Source organism: Culex quinquefasciatus, chromosome 2, assembly GCF_015732765.1.
Source record: "Culex quinquefasciatus strain JHB chromosome 2, VPISU_Cqui_1.0_pri_paternal, whole genome shotgun sequence".
Lineage (NCBI taxonomy): Eukaryota > Metazoa > Arthropoda > Insecta > Diptera > Culicidae > Culex > Culex quinquefasciatus.
The window spans coordinates 213,652,055-213,666,342 of NC_051862.1; the positions used below are offsets into that span (position 1 = coordinate 213,652,055).

The 14,288-nt window shown below is 37.9% G+C and overlaps 1 protein-coding gene across 1 annotated transcript in view; it reads left to right on the forward strand.

Annotated features, from left to right (window-relative positions):
- LOC6051324 (neural-cadherin) overlaps positions 1-14,288 on the forward strand; it is a 178,988-nt gene that overhangs the window by 108,583 nt on the left and 56,117 nt on the right. The window contains 5 exon segments of the mRNA XM_038253579.1: positions 3,727-3,747; positions 3,823-4,261; positions 4,320-4,536; positions 13,153-13,938; positions 13,999-14,232. Coding sequence (XP_038109507.1) covers positions 3,727-3,747; positions 3,823-4,261; positions 4,320-4,536; positions 13,153-13,938; positions 13,999-14,232 — 1,697 coding nt within the window.

The following is a 14,288-nucleotide window of genomic DNA, read 5'->3' on the forward strand; positions in this document are numbered from 1 at the left end:
GTTTATGTAAAGGTCATTTCCGTATACTAAAGACTTCAACTGGTTCTCTAAACATATTTAATGTTTTGAGAATCTTAAAAGTTATGAAATGCATGCATCATCCCGCATCCGTTTGCAACACAACAAGCAAGCACACTTCACTACCACCACGCTTCATGCCCGTTTGGCCCAGCACAACTACTATCATGCGCAGCAAAACAAACGTGGTAGACGCCCCGCAGAAAGGAAATAGAGTAATACTCAAACCGATGACTTCTTTTACAAAATATTGATTTGAGTTCTGAAGCTTTATTGAAATACAATATTGAACGTTTTTGTTTTATACGCACAGCAATAAAATCTAATCAAATTTGGGAAAGAATCGATGATGAATTGAGCAGATTTCAACGAAAAATGAAATATAAAATCGTAATCGATTGTACACAAATTTCATAAAACTAAAAACGAACAAAACTATTTAGTAAAATGAATAAGATGTTTGTAAAAGTTACCATTCATAAATTGGTAACAGTGAATACCCTATTGCTGTCTGCATGCCTGCTTGCTTGCTGCTTGCTTGCTTTGTTGTTGTTGTAGCGTACAACGTATATATGCCACGCGCGTGTTGCACGCGTGTTGCATGATGTCGAATGGTTTGAAAATATTGAAAATATTTATTTAGACAATTGCTTCTAATTACCATACTAAGCCTCAAATCTAATGAAACTAAACGCCGTTCCAGAGGGAATTGACTTGCAAAGCTTGCTTGTACTTGATTTGGGCTCTCGGTATGGCATTGTGCCTCCACGCTTTACCAGAAGTTCGTCAAATCCACAAAATTTTATAAAATGCTAAGTTTTGGTAACATATGAGAACACCATATTCAACTTATCAATCTCAATCGTGGCGGAAAATCTTCGTTAGACATCCCCCAAGAGAACAAACTATAAATTAGATTGATAGGTGTTGTAGTTTTCGAGAAATTAGCATGTTAGTGAAAAAATAATTTGGGAGCCATTTTCGGCTACCTTGCGCCCTTAAGTCTAGACATACTTCAATTTACATGATTTATATATCTACACAGACAACGGTCTACACAGACCAAAGTCTTCAAACTAAACTCTAGAAAAAAACATAATTCTACACAGAATTTAGTTTCCATAAACCGAAATCTCCAGGTTCCACAGACTTGACATTCTACTAACTCGACTTCTTCATATCAAATCCCAAAAGATTTAGACTTGAATATCCACGGATCAAACCCTTAAATTACTCAAGTCAACACAGACTAAAGTCTCCACAGTATCGAGTATCCACAACCACAAATGTCGTTAGACTTATGAATTTTTAAATCTCAGGCCTTCAAACCTTCTAAGTCTTCACTGATTCAAGTCTACATAGACTAAAGTTTCCATAAAATGAAGGAAAAAAGAATAAGGATAAAAAACTACACAGAACAAAGTCTACACAGACTTAAAACACCACAGTCAAAAGTCTACACAAACTTCATTTTTAGTCTATAAAGACTAAAGTCTACATTTACAAAAGTCTACATAGATAGAAGTCTCCACAGACAGAAGTCTACACAGACAAAAATTTACACAGACGAAAGTGCACACAGACGAAAGTCTACACAGACGACAGTCTACACAGACGACAGTCTACACAGACGAAAGTCTACACAGACGAAAGTCTACACAGACGAAAGTCTACAAGGTCTAAAATTTACACAGACAAAATTCCACACAGACTAAAGTCTTCACAGAATATAGTTTACACAGACCAAAATCGACAAAGACTAATGTCTACACACACAAAGATCTACACAAACGAATGTCTGCACACTATTAAATCTACTACTCTTCTCAGAAAAAAACAGTTTTTACAGCATCATGTCTCCACAGACTTCACTTTTCACTGGTTAATGTTTCCATATCAGCAAGATTTTTTTTAAAGTCTGCACTCATGTCTAGAATCTCCATACAAATCTATGAAATCTGATATCTCGAAAAATGGAACTCTCCACTTACTCGATTCTACACAGACTTATGTCTCCAAAGATTCAAACCTATTAGTTCTATTTCACAGACTTGACATTCTACTTACTTGATTTCTTAATCTTTACAGACTCTATCAACTGACTCAAGACTCGATAGATTAAAATCTCTCCTGGCTCAAATTCCCAAAGATTAAAATTTTTACTGACCCGTGTCTACACAGACTCAAGTCTCCACAGTATTGAGTATCCACAGACTCAAAAATTCTCAGACTTAGCTATTTTTTAGACTCAGGCGTTCAAAGAAGGAATTCTACACAGATTCAAGTCTTCACTAACTAAAGTCTACACAAACTGAAGTATCAACTTTCTAAAGCCTAGAAAGATTGAAATCTTCACTGACTCGAATTTCTTTTCATTCAAATTTTAAGACTCATGACTTCAAGTCTTCTAAGTCTTCACTGGCTCGAGTCCACACAAACTAAAGTCTCCACAAAACAAAGGTCTCTACAGACTCAAGTCTCCACAGTATTGAGCATCCTCAGACTCAAATATCCTTAGAATTAGCTATGTTTAAGACTCAAGCCTTCAACGTTGGAAAGCGCCACAGATTCAAGTCTTCACTGACTAAAGTCTACACAGACTGCAGTCTCCGCAAGCTGAAGCCTCGCCCTACTTAAGTCTCGAAAGATTGAAATCTTCACTGACTCGAATTCAGATTCAAGTCTTCACTGGCTCAAGTCTACACAAACTGAGATCTCTACAGACTTTAGCCTCCACAGTATTATGTTTCTACAGACTCATGCCTTCAAAGATGGAAATCTCCACAGACTTATGTCTTCAAAGATTCAAACCTCTTAAATGAAGTATCCACATACCTCACTTTCTCGTGACTATCTAGTTACTCCTTAATTCAAATCGTCACAGACTGAAGATCAAAATCAAAATTTTCAAGTCTCCAAAAAACTCAAATCTCTTCACGTCCCTCAAAACCGCAACCAAATCCCACTATCCAACCTGGACCAACTCCCGAAGACGCGGTCGAGCAGCAGTGGGGAGTCGGAAATGCTTTCCACTACTATCTGAAATAGTGCAAAAATGTGTCACAGGAAGATAAACAGAGGAATGTGCCTGCTGCTGCTGCTGCACTCCGTGAAGCGTGATGAAAGCGTCCTTGTCGTGCTACTTCTTCTTCCTCTCCGTGAGACGATCCAATATCTTTCCGTCTCTCTCTCTTGGATGGGTTTCCTGCCTCACCTTTGCTTTAACGAGCTTGTTACGTGAGGTGGTAGGTTTTTGAGGAGGGAGGAGATGGGATGGTATGTTTCCAACTTAAGGTTTAAAGTTACTCAACTTTCTTAATGTGTCAAAAATTGAGACAGAAATCGTTATTCTGAATGATACAAGTACATTAATACCATGAAATTCTTCTCTTCGAATGCATTCTTAATTCCATCGTTCAAACTGCACGTCCAACCCCCCGTTACGTGCCATTGGTTTTCCCAAACCATTAAAAAACGGATATCCTTACCACTTTTCCCAGGAAAGAATTCACCACCACCGGGGTGAAAGGATACCCGCCATTAGCACTTTAATTGATTCATTTTTTACGACCTCAACCCAAACTGTGTGCATGCCAACTGGTGCGCCTCCCCACAGCAAGAAGATCCCAAAAATTCTTGAGAGTAATTTCCGCTTTTCTTTTCTCTTTCTCTCTCTTTTCATGCCACTTGCCAAATCCACACAACCAGGAAACAATGGCCAGCTGAAATGTAAGTCAAGCCTCGTTGACCACGTTCCGCACGTTCCGGACACTAATGGGCACTCTCCCCTCCTTCCTCTTCCAGATACCGACAACCAGCGCGTGATCATCCACGTCAAGGACGTCAACGATGAGCCACCGTACTTCATCAACCGCCCCCTCCCGATGCAGGCCGTCGTCCAGCTGAACGCCCCTCCAAACACTCCGGTGTTCACGCTGCAGGCCCGCGATCCGGACACCGACCACAACATCCACTACTTCATCGTGCGCGATCGAACCGGAGGACGGTTTGAGGTGGACGAACGGTCCGGAGTGGTGCGAACCCGCGGAACCGATCTGTTCCAGCTGGACATGGAGTACGTGCTGTACGTGAAGGCCGAGGATCAGAACGGCAAGGTCGACGATCGACGCTTCCAGAGCACGCCCGAGGAGCGACTGTCGATCGTGGGTGGCAAGCGGGCGCCGCAGTTCTACATGCCAAGTTACGAGGCGGAGATCCCGGAAAATCAGAAGAAGGACTCAGAGTAAGATCGACTTGAACAACCCCCTCATATAAGGTTCTAACAACTTCTTCAATTTTAGTATCATCTCGGTGAAGGCAAAGTCGTTTGCGGATCGTGAAATACGGTACACGTTGAAGGCCCAAGGACAGGGTGCCGGAACGTTCAATATTGGGCCGACCTCCGGGATTGTGAAGCTCGCGAAGGAGCTGGACTTTGAGGATCTTCGACAGCCGCACGTGTACTCGCTCGTGGTGACGGCGACTGAGGATTCCGGCGGGTTCTCCACTTCGGTTGAGGTGAGTGTTTTGCGTTTATGTATATGACTTAGCTTTTTTTCACTTGAGGAAATTTTTTTGAGAAAGAAAGATGGATGATACAGTAAGGCTGAATATTTTCTCATATTTTTTTTTTTTTAATTAATGTTCGCTTTGAAAAGTTGTATTAATAACCCAGTTATGAAATTACAAAAAAAAAATAGTACAGACCGATTCTTATCGAAGTTAAACCAAAATGTAACTTTTTTCAATTTTCAATGTGATTTTATAATGAAAGATTTCATTTCCATTATGATTCAATAATTGCAATGTGCTTGAAATGCGTTTTTTTACCCAAAATGCAAGCTGCAAGCTATTCAATGAAAGAGGAGTTTTTTTTCATAAATTTGCTCCATTCGTTGTCCCGTCACGCAAAAAAACTCAATTTCAACCAATCTACACGTGCGGCAGTTCAAAGCGCAAAAGATTCGTTTTTCATTTTGCGAAAATGTGTAAACCCGAGCAGACGGAAATAACTTGGGAAGGTCAGTTTTTGATATTGTGAGAAGATCAAAATCCGTTATTGGGATGATCGGATTAGTTGTTAAAATAACAAATTTCAATAACAAAGATTTGTTCGAAAAATAACTCAAATTGTTATTGCTCTGTTATTGCAATAACATACTAATAACATAGAATCCAGAACAATACAATAACAAGATTAGTTATTCTGAGCGGTGGATGGGGAGCACCCAAATAACAAAAAGTGTTATTTGTATGGATTGATTGCATAACAAAAAGTGTTATTATTTTATCACATGGAAAGCTATATCCCTAGCAGAATATTACACCGATCTCTTTGTTAAAAATGCGTACGAAGTTCACCAAATAAAGTAAACACTTTTTCCATTTTTGTTGGCATGTGTTACTAAAGGCAGATTTGATCTGACTTGTAATTTGCTTAGCAGAAAGAAGCCATAACAATGAAGGCATGTTTGTTGTATAAAATTAACGTTTTTAATTAATGAAAGTTTAGTTTCAATAGTTTAATTTAAAATCCTTTTAGCACGTTTTATGTTTTTTTTCTGAAAAGTAGAATACTTTGTCTTAGATTGAAATGAATAAATTACTCACCCAAACCAAATGTTTGATGTTCTGCTGAAAAGCCTAGTAGACAGCTAGATAATTTTGCTGCCGGCTGAGATATTATCCTCCGTTAAATATTGAATTCACCTATAAAAGAAAAAAAAAATATCACAAAGTGTCATGTTCCTTTAAATACATACACTTATCTAAAAGCAAACTCCAACTTCTTCGGCTGCCGCTGGTTATGAGCGACTTTACGGAGCTTCCGGAAATATATGCGGCAGGAGAACAGTGATGTTGTCGCTGGACAGTTCAAACTACAGCTCGAGTTTGGCCGTGGAAAAGAGCTCCAGACTTCGTGCTGGCAAAAAACGTCTGCGTTATCGACTGACCAATAGTTCTGAATCCAGCTGACATGGCCGCATTCCAATCTAAAATCGAAAATATATTATAATAATAGTTTGTTTACTTTCCAGCAGCTTTGCCGACGAGACAACTCACCTCGAAATCCTTTTTCCTTCGTCGTAGTCGTTCTGCAGGTAGATGCCGCCCGCTATTAAATTACCTCCGGTGCCCCAAAAGGTTGATGCACTTGGGCCTAGATGTGATCGTCTTCTTCTTATTCGAAGCCTTCGTCCAATGCCAGCTGTCGTCATGGCCCAAAGGCGACTTTTTCAGATTGCGATCAGATTTATTCCATATCTGAAAATCAATTAGAAATGCGAAATCATAAACATAAACATTGCAACCAATTAGAAAGGCGAAATCATAAACATAAACATTGCAACCACCCATTTTTTCTAATTTCCGGAAGCGTTCCAGATGCTCAAGTAAACAAAGCTGAAATAGCTGTTAACTTTTCAAGCAAAAAAGAAAGAACCATTGTCTTTTGCAAGAAGAACATTTTCAAACTTTTTGGTACCCTCAGCAAACGTCAAATCAACACAAAATGTTGCCGGATCTTTTTCCGGATCTCTCCCGGAAAAGATCCGGCAGCATTTTTGTATGGTCTGACGTTTGCGGAGGGTGCCGAAAAAGGTAAACAAATCGTTTCAGGCATCGGCCAATTCAAACTTGAAAGCATTATTGCCAGAGCTTCCCGTGGAAATTCAAAACACTTTTTATCAAACCGAAAGGAACCTACCTTTAAGTTGAGCAACACCGGCCACCCTTGCAATTGCCCTCGTCCGGGAAGATGATCAGGTTTAGCTCGGTGATGTTTTCGGTGTACCGGCCCACCGTTTCCTTAGCCAAATTTATCCACCTGCAACAAATTGTTGATAATTTTTCACACCACTCGATATGTTTTTTGGTTTCACTGAAAGTAAACACAAGCACAACCGTAATAAAACTCGGTTCTGCACTAGGGACCTACATAGGCTCTCTATTCTGCACCCGCGATTCCCGACGAAACGAAAAAAAAAGCGACTGATGATAAACAAACCGCGACTCGATCCGCTCGATCGCATTTTCTGTTTTGTTTTGACCGTTTTGACGTTTCGCGCTGGAGAAGCGAATGAAAGAGAGAGAGTGCGAAAAGTGTTGCGCGTTGCAAGCAAAATTAAGATGCAGTAAATGTGTTTTTATATTTAAAAAAAATCAATGATGAATATAATTCTTAACAATCGCCATATCAATTCGGTCATAAATTTCAAAAGTATTTTTTTATTTAACATTTAAGCTAAATTTTAAGACCCAATTTACATTGTTTTGCTCCCAAATAGCTTTACTTGCTTTGACCGTACACGAGAGGCCATCTTTGCTGAAGTTTGCAAGAAGTCAAGCAAAACAATGTAAAGGGGCCAAAGTGAGTTTGTAAACAAAGAGTCTATCCTGCTCACTTCTAATGTAAACATCCACTGACGTGAGCAGGATAGACTCTTTGTTTACAAACTCACATTGGCCCCTTTACATTGTTTTGCTTGAAGTTTGTTTTGATTGTGTTGCCAGCTCAGCGGAGCACGGGTTGTAGGATGGTTCCAAACAACAAATATCGCGTCATGAAAAAAAAACTTATCAGACTTTCGCAATCCTTATTTAATAATCTAGCTTACAACATTTATTATTCAATTTTACATTTATATTATAGATTTCTAGACTTTTTTTTATCAGGTCCTATAAACATATGCAACACAATAGCTTTTTTTTAAAAAAGGTCCAATAAACTATTATGTTTCATATGGACCTATTCAAAAAAAACTCTGGAATTTTATTCACCATTATCTAAAACTGAGTTTATCATCAATTACTCAAAATTGGGTAAATGATTTGCCCATTATATAATATCTGTAGTAAATGTTTAAGAAATCTGTAGAAAAAATTGCCTAATTGCATGACATCGAAAACGTCAAGAAAAAAAAAAAGATCAAAACAATCCCAGCAGACCGTTCCGTGTTTGTGCTTGAAATTTTTGAGAAACTCGTCAGTGTTTGGTGAAATGTTGCTATCTTGGCTGCTGTCTGGGATAATTCGTGTCAAAAGCTGCTGCAGATGCCAGAAGTGAGTTTTTTTTCAATGCTGATCTTACAATCACATTACTACATTTTCACTATTTCTAGGGAAAGAGCCACTAGGTAAGGGTGCCCGGCCCGTGCCGGAGGGGTTCCGGATGGATTGACTGTTGGCGAATCAAAAGTACAGAACGATCCGCGTGCCTCGTCTCAAGCGTATACTTCCGCCGGCAAGGTCGAGCTAGAAAAGCGCAAACAGGAGCAGGCCAAGTTTGGGGTGTATTTTGACGAAGATTACAACTACCTGCAGCATCTGGAATCCGAAAGGAACGAAGTCTACTGGGAACCTGTGCAGCCGGCGAAGACGGCCGGGCGGAGAAGGTCAGCACCAAGCTGCCCAGCTCGATGTTTGCGTCGAAGATGGAGGGGTTGATGAAGAAAAAGGCACACATGGGGCCTGGGCTGTGACCGGATTGGGATCCGGACGAGGATTTTGACTTCGAGAACCCGGATAATGCGTTGGAAGATAACTTTATTAAACTGGCCATGGGAGGGAAGGAAGAGGACGATTACTTCGGTGAAGGGGAGGAGGACTAGGGAGTAAACTCGAATGAGGCCGGAATGTCCGACGAAGACGAGGAGCGGGACAGATTTAGACCGCTGGCGTTTGACCAGGAGGAGACCAAGTCATGCTTCACGGAATACTCGATGAGTAGTAGCGTGATCTGGAGGAACGAGCTCTGTACGAAGTGGCGTAGCATCAACCCGAAAACTGGCCTGCCGATGAACGTGCTCGGTGCGACCGTCAGGGTCAAGTCGCCCGGTCCCAACGGCCGGTGCAACGGCAGTGTAATCTCCACGCTGAGCGTGTTGTCGATCCGGCCGAAAGACGAATCGCCCGAGGAGCAAGAAACTGCTGAAGGAGTACCGCGTGGAGCGGCGAATAGAGCGCAAGGTCAACACGCTCACGGTCAAGGATGAGGAGAAGCAGAAGGAGAAGAGACAACTGAACAGCCGCGTCAACGCGGGCGTAAGGATCGAATTTGTGAAGGACACGAACACACATACACTTACACACACTAAATTTATGGAATACATTGTTAAATCAAACAAATGTTTTTTTACTTTTCTCTTGAAGAACTAATGAAGTGTTTTTTAGAATTGATTCAACTTCAAAGAAACCTTACGCAAGAACAAAATTCAAACGCAACGGCTGCTGGGAGGTAGGGACCATCCATAAACCACGTGGATACCTAGGGGTAGAGGTTCAACGGTTGTCCAGGCTTCATACAAAAAGATTTGTGTTGTATGGAAAGTTTCCACGAGGGGGGTCTGCGATTTCAAAAAAGTGCTTACGTGGTTTATGGATGGCCCCTTAAAAGAGATCGTACTAGTATTCTGACGTCGACATGTGATACATGTAAGAAATTGCTCATATTTAATTTCCTATTTTATCTTTTATTCTTAGGTTCGCACTTTTAAACCAAACTAATTTAAAAATTTACATGGAATAAGGAAAATGACAAAATAATCGTTTCATTATGAATATAATTATTTGCTTATATTGGCAATTAGCGGCCTCTAACCTAGGACAGAAAGAGGAGAGACAGAATTGAAGATCGCGACAACAGTTTTTTCAAACCTTTTCATTATGAATAGCAATTGGCCATATTCTAATGAAACACGAGGGTCAAGATCTCTTGTCAGTCCCTGTGCAGTAAATGACTTTCACATTTGAAACCCAAAAAAACATAACTGAGCCGTAAACTTTATTTTCGTAATTTAACAAACTCAGTATTTATGATGTTACAAAAAAACGAAAAGGATATATTGGAATATCAAACCAATAACAGTTTCTGTTATTATGGAATAAAATGGAAAAACATAACTTAAGCTGTTATTATCATCTTATTTCACATTTCCAATGGAATATCAAACCAATAACAGTTTCTGTTATTATGGAATTAAATAGAAAAACATAACTTAAATTGTTATTATTATCTTATTCCGCATTTCAAATTGAATACCATCCCAATAACATTCTCTGTTAAAATAACAGAAACTGTTATTATTTTGTCTTCCAAATTTTATTTGCAAGAATATTCAATAACAGTTTCTGTTATTTTAACAAAATCTGTTATTGAAATGACATGAATTTTGTTATTACCGTCTGCCCGGGAAAGAGCAAAAGTTTAAAAAAAATCAACTCAAACTAACTGCGAAAATGCATGGATTAAGTATCATTAATGGCACTGTTTAAGCAATTTATTGATAATTTTATCAAATCAAAAAAAATCAAATTTTGAGTAAAAAGTATCATAACAAGCTCTATACATTATCTTAGATACGCTACAAATGAATTTATGTTTTTTTTTCCTTATGCTTTACGTATTTTCAATAAATAAATATTTATAATTCCAACCTGATTTTTGGGGTCATATTTTGCAAACAACGAAAATAAAAGATATACAATTTTAAAATAATAAAAAACGTATAAAACATTTGGATCGTTTACCCTTGCAAAAACAAAAATATCAGAGTATTTAAAAAAATGATATTTAGTAGAAAAAAAATGTCCATTAAATCAAAGCATTTTTAATAAAAAATAGCATTACAAAATTCGCATCATTTTGTACCTTTATATCGCATTATTTAAATTTTAAATTTTCTTAATATATTTTTTATTTTGAAAAAAATATTGTTAAAACTAAACACTCTTTAAAAAACGTTCAACGTTACGCGTTGTTCGACACCCACATTGCAAATTATAAATAATTTATTCTATGAAAAAAATACAGCAATTATTTAAAAGTATGAAATTTGTTAAGTATTATTACACTAACATATTTGTAAAAAATAAAGAATTTGTTAGAAAATTTAGGAAAAATCCGATTGATAACTTACTCCTTGTATACCACCGGTTTTTTTTTTGGTAGCATTTTTCAAAGTCTGAGACGATTTGTTTTGAAGTTCATTAAAATTTATATGAGTGGTTGCCGATACAATTATCGTAATTTGATATTGATATTTCTTTTGTTATCATGCCAACGATAACGTAAACCTTATCGTTAAGTATCTGAATTATCCAATTAAATAGCTTTTTTTATTTTTTTCCGGTTTTGATTTTATTTCTTAAAGGTAATTGAAATCATCAGATATTTTATTTAAAAGATATTTATAGGAATTTCACTATTATGTTTATAATGTTTGGGATCGTTACAAACATTTATTGAAATATTTTGTAATGTTATAAATGAGACAAACTATTGATCTGTGAAGGTTGTTGGTCAATTTTGAATTTGAAGATGTTTTGCTGCAAAAAAAAACGAATATTTTAGATAAAATTCAAAAAATATATTAAAAAACCAATCGTTTCACCAATAAATTTAGAATTTTTCGATTTTATCTTAAATCTTGTTGCCATTTTTAAGAAGGTTTTTTTTATCGAATAAGTCTTTTGACACGTAAGCAAATTACCGAGGTGAGAGAAGAGAGACTAAACTGGGAACACTTGATCTCTAGCCTTGTCTTGTCATGTCATATCTGAAAGAAAAAATATATGTTGTAGAGAGTTGTAAAAAATGGACTAAAAATCAATGCGGCCAATGCAAATTTTATTTTATTTTTTTTTGTATAACCTAAATATTAAAATTTTAATATTTAAATGTTGAGTTTTTTTTTCATTTATTTTTGATATTTGCATTATTTTGATTTTGAGTATTTTTAAAGAGTACAAAATTTCTATAATCTATAATAAAATTTCGAAAAATTTGAGTGATTTCAAAATTTAGTTTTTTTACGAAAATGTTATTGATTTTAAATAATGCCGTCAAAATCTTTTAAAAAAATTACGTAGTTTGATGTCCATATTACAATTGATGCAAGTTCGAGTTTTATCTTATACTACGATATTTTTTAAAAATATTAATAAGAATATTGTTAATATCTTGATTGAAAAAAATAATCAATTTTTACATTGATTTATTTTTTTGCATAAATGTTATAAAAAAAATTAAAGCTTTTATTAATCGCAGTCAAAAAAGAAATTCAAAATATTTAAAAACTAAGAACCAATTTTTTATTTCTTTAAAAATATTCGACGATTCTTTTTATTGAAAGCTCAACTAATTGTTACTTAATTAAGAACATTGTTGCAGTTAAATTGTTCTTTTTTATTTACTTAAGCTAATTTTTTAATAAAGATAACCTGTAAAACATCGAATTTCAAAAAGGTTGTTTTTTTGTCCTACCTGGAAACGAATGTTTTAAATTTTTCGATTATTCAAAAGCAAAATTTCAAAATTCGACGAAACAAGGCTTGTTCAAAGTGTATGTCCCTCGGCTCAGATCAAGGTTAAGTGTTATTTCAAACTTCGAACTTATTTTTTTTTTAAATTTGAAACAAGAAAAATTGCAAATTAATTAATAAATCATAGAAGTTTACGTTTCTGTCTTTCTACCTGTGGTCCTAAAAACAAAAACATGCAAAAAGATAAAAAAAAGTCTTGATTTGATTCGAAATGCGTTTTACAATGTTTTAAAGCTTTATATGTCTTTATTAAACTTTTTTTTATAATAATTGTAATTGTAATTTGTAATTCAAAGTTTTATAAATAAATATTGGCACCGCCTCAAAGTTTTGCGATTTTCGTATTTTTTTTCGAAAAACCTCTTTTTTATAAGGTCATACCTCGGAAACCAAAAGTGATAGAGCAAATCTCGACAGCTATTTTTAAAGGAAATTAGACGCAAAATCGAATGGCGTCATCAGATTTTCCAATGGAATCAAAATTTTATGCATTTGCGCAATTTTCTCAATATGCATGCGATTAGATTTCGAATTCAACTTCATCATCGTGTTCCCCAGACGATTTTACAAAAAATCAATTTTTTGAATGTTGGGAAAATTGAAATCTCTTGAGATAACGATTTTATAAGCTTGCAGTTGCAGAATTTACCTACCACACGATGCATTTTGCGTTCATTTCGAGTTGTGTGCCAGTTGGCGCGAAATTACCCATATTTAATTCATGTTTCTTTAAACCTCGTCATTGATCAAATTCAAATCTTTCCTATCCAATACAACTGAACCAATTCTAACCCAAATCTCCCCAAATTTCAGCTCACAATCCGCGTAACGGACGTGAACGACAACGCGCCCAAGTTCGAGCTGCCCGACTACCAGGCGCACAACGTCGACGAGGACATCCCGCTGGGCACGAGCATCCTCAAGGTGAAGGCCATGGACTCGGACTCGGGAGCGAATGCCGAAATCGAATACCTCGTTTCGGACGACCACTTTGCGGTGGACTCGAACGGAATCATCGTGAACAACAAGCAGCTGGACGCGGACAACAACAACGCGTACTACGAGTTTGTTGTGACGGCCAAGGACAAGGGCGAACCGGCCAAGACCGGAACGGCCACGGTTCGAGTTTACACGAAGAACAAGAACGACGAGGAACCGAAGTTTTCGCAGCAGGTGTACACGCCAAATGTGGATGAGAATGCTGGGCCGAACACGCTGGTGACGACGGTGGTGGCGTCTGATAAGGACGGTGACAATGTGCGGTTTGGGTTCGTCGGGGGTGGCACCAACAGTGGCCAGTTTGTGATTGAGGAGATCACGGGGGTCATTCGGTTGCACAGCAAGGGCATCTCGCTCGATCGGGACAAGTATGAGCTGAATGTGACAGCTATGGATGATGGGTCGTGCTGTATCAACGGTGATGCGACGATCCATACATCTACAGCTGTCGTCGTGGTGTTCATTACCGATGTCAACGACAACAAGCCGGTGTTCAAGGACTGCGGAACTTACTACCCGAAGGTTGAGGAGGGCGCGCCGAACGGGAGCCCTGTGATAAAGGTGCAGGCGACCGACGAGGACAAGGGCGTCAATGGACAGGTTCGGAGGGAGTTGGGCTTGAAGAAGGTCAACAATTCTAACTTCGTACTTTTCTTGCAGGTCAAATACTCGATCGTCCAGCAGCCCAACCAGAAGGGTACAAAGTTCACGGTCGACGAGGAAACCGGCGAGGTCTCCACGAACAAGGTGTTTGATCGTGAAGGTGACGACGGCAAGTTTGTGTCCGTCACGGTAAAGGCGACCGATCAGGGAGAGCCCAGCCTGGAAGGCGTGTGCTCGTTTACGGTGGAGATTACTGATGTGAACGACAATCCGCCGTTGTTCGATCGACAGGTGAGTTGAACGAAGTCAGGACGCCTTTTTGCAAGTCTAGACGCCCCTTGAAAGTC